This window comes from Glossina fuscipes, unplaced genomic scaffold (genome assembly GCF_014805625.2).
Source record: "Glossina fuscipes isolate IAEA_lab_2018 unplaced genomic scaffold, Yale_Gfus_2 78222, whole genome shotgun sequence".
NCBI lineage: Eukaryota > Metazoa > Arthropoda > Insecta > Diptera > Glossinidae > Glossina > Glossina fuscipes.
This window is the reverse complement of record NW_024004557.1, coordinates 1-1,775: the sequence shown is the minus strand read 5'-3', so window position 1 is coordinate 1,775 and position 1,775 is coordinate 1. Positions and strand designations below refer to the sequence as shown.

The 1,775-nt window shown below is 36.3% G+C and overlaps 1 protein-coding gene across 1 annotated transcript; it reads left to right on the top strand.

The window, feature by feature from the left end:
- Nucleotides 1–1,133: 1,133 nt before the first annotated feature.
- Nucleotides 1,134–1,762, top strand: LOC119643991 (metabotropic glutamate receptor-like; the record flags this gene model as incomplete). Its single annotated transcript, XM_038043506.1, has 3 exons — nt 1,134–1,296; nt 1,400–1,613; nt 1,706–1,762. Coding segments are annotated over 3 exons (434 nt in total), but the record flags the coding sequence as incomplete, so codon positions are not given.
- Between the last annotated feature and the right edge of the window lie 13 nt (nt 1,763–1,775).

Here is a 1,775-nt window from a genome sequence, read left to right as displayed (position 1 = left end):
ACACCAGAGGAAAAATATGAACAAAACAACGCTTGTCCCGAGCAACTCATTTCATGAGCGAACTCTTAACGAAACGCCTGTCTTAAGCCAAATGATATGTCAAAGGGTTGGTCAAGTTGTTGACCGATGTGTCAATCGATTATGAGGAGCACGGCTTCGCATGCGTTGAGTCGCTAGATAATCTGCTAATTGTTGACTTGGGTCAATTACATATCGCCTTAATATTAGAAATTTACTTTCTGATTTTCAGCTGCCTAATCAGCTGCCGCCAGAGGTCAAGTTAAAGTATCAAATTTTGCTTCAAAAAGGTTTGGGTAAACAGAACTAATTTATAGCAGATATCGGTTAAGAACTTTTCACAATTACCACTACAAAGATCTCGCTGTTACGACTTCAATAACATAAGTGTTTTACGACACTAATCCATTCGCAAGTGAACCGAAGCGAACATTTTCTCGCCCTAAGGTAGAAGTTTTGCCGAATTTCCATTCGTCACCGAACTATCAAATATATTCTGGATAGTGTGTACTAAGCATAAAGCAGAAGCCAGGCATGCCAACAGCCATATTCTGCCCTTGCGACATACAATCTGCTTGGTACCCGATTTTGAGATATAACCACTACAAACTCCCTAATATCTATTGAGTTATAAAAGAAGGGAAAACGAAAATCACCTCTAAAAGTAGATCTTGTGACGTTTCTGTGATGCTGCTTAGCATATGACTGTAAGTTGTCTTACTAGTTTTAAGCAGGATCGTGTGCCCGCTCGTATGTCAGCATGGCAATAAGAAACCACTGCATAAAGTTAACATTTACCTCTTAATCCTTAGGGTTGACAGAATGTAAGAATATATATAATAGATGTGTCCGATAATGTCCTTAAAACAGTTATTGATCTGATAAGTGTGGAAGTACGACGGAACGAGGTTACAAAAGATTGCCGTGAAAAAATATATAGGGAAAGATACTGAGAATGAGAAGCAAATCGGCAAAGTTAAGAAATCCCGTTAGCTCGTAAGCATAGGCAATGATAAAGAGGATTAAAAGAAAATCTCAGTCATATTGTAAAACTTTAACACTTACACACTTTCCATGTGCATTGTAGTTACTGTTGTAAATATTTATTCTTTTAGGTTCGGCGTTGGTTTCTGCTTTACGGTAGTTTATGCCGCCCTTTTAACCAAAACCAATCGTATAGCTCGCATATTTAAAGCAGGCAAACAATCAGCTAAAAGACCGTCATTTATAAGCCCTAAGTCGCAACTGGTCATCTGTTCTGGCTTAATATTTATACAGGTAATGGAATTTAGTTAAATGTTTACAAAAAAAAACAAAAAAATACAAAAATAAATCAAAAAAGAAAACAAAAGAACAAAAACAATCATTGATTATTGAATAGATTCTAATCAACGGAGTATGGATGGTTATAGCACCTTCGCATGCCATGTACCATCATCCCACGCGGGAAGATAATCTTTTGGTTTGCGATTCTTATATAGATGCTTCATACATGATAGCATTTTTTTATCCCATTGTTTTGATTGTTATCTGTACGGTATATGCTGTGTTAACGCGCAAAATACCGGAAGCTTTCAATGAATCGAAGCATATAGGTAAGCAAATAATTGGCAATGCAATTGGCCAACAACAAAAACTGTTGGGAAACATAAAAAAAAAAAAAAAAAAAACAACATTTTCTTTAAAGGTTTTACTATGTATACTACTTGCGTAATATGGTTGGCATTCGTCCCTTTATACTTTGGTACTGCAAACCA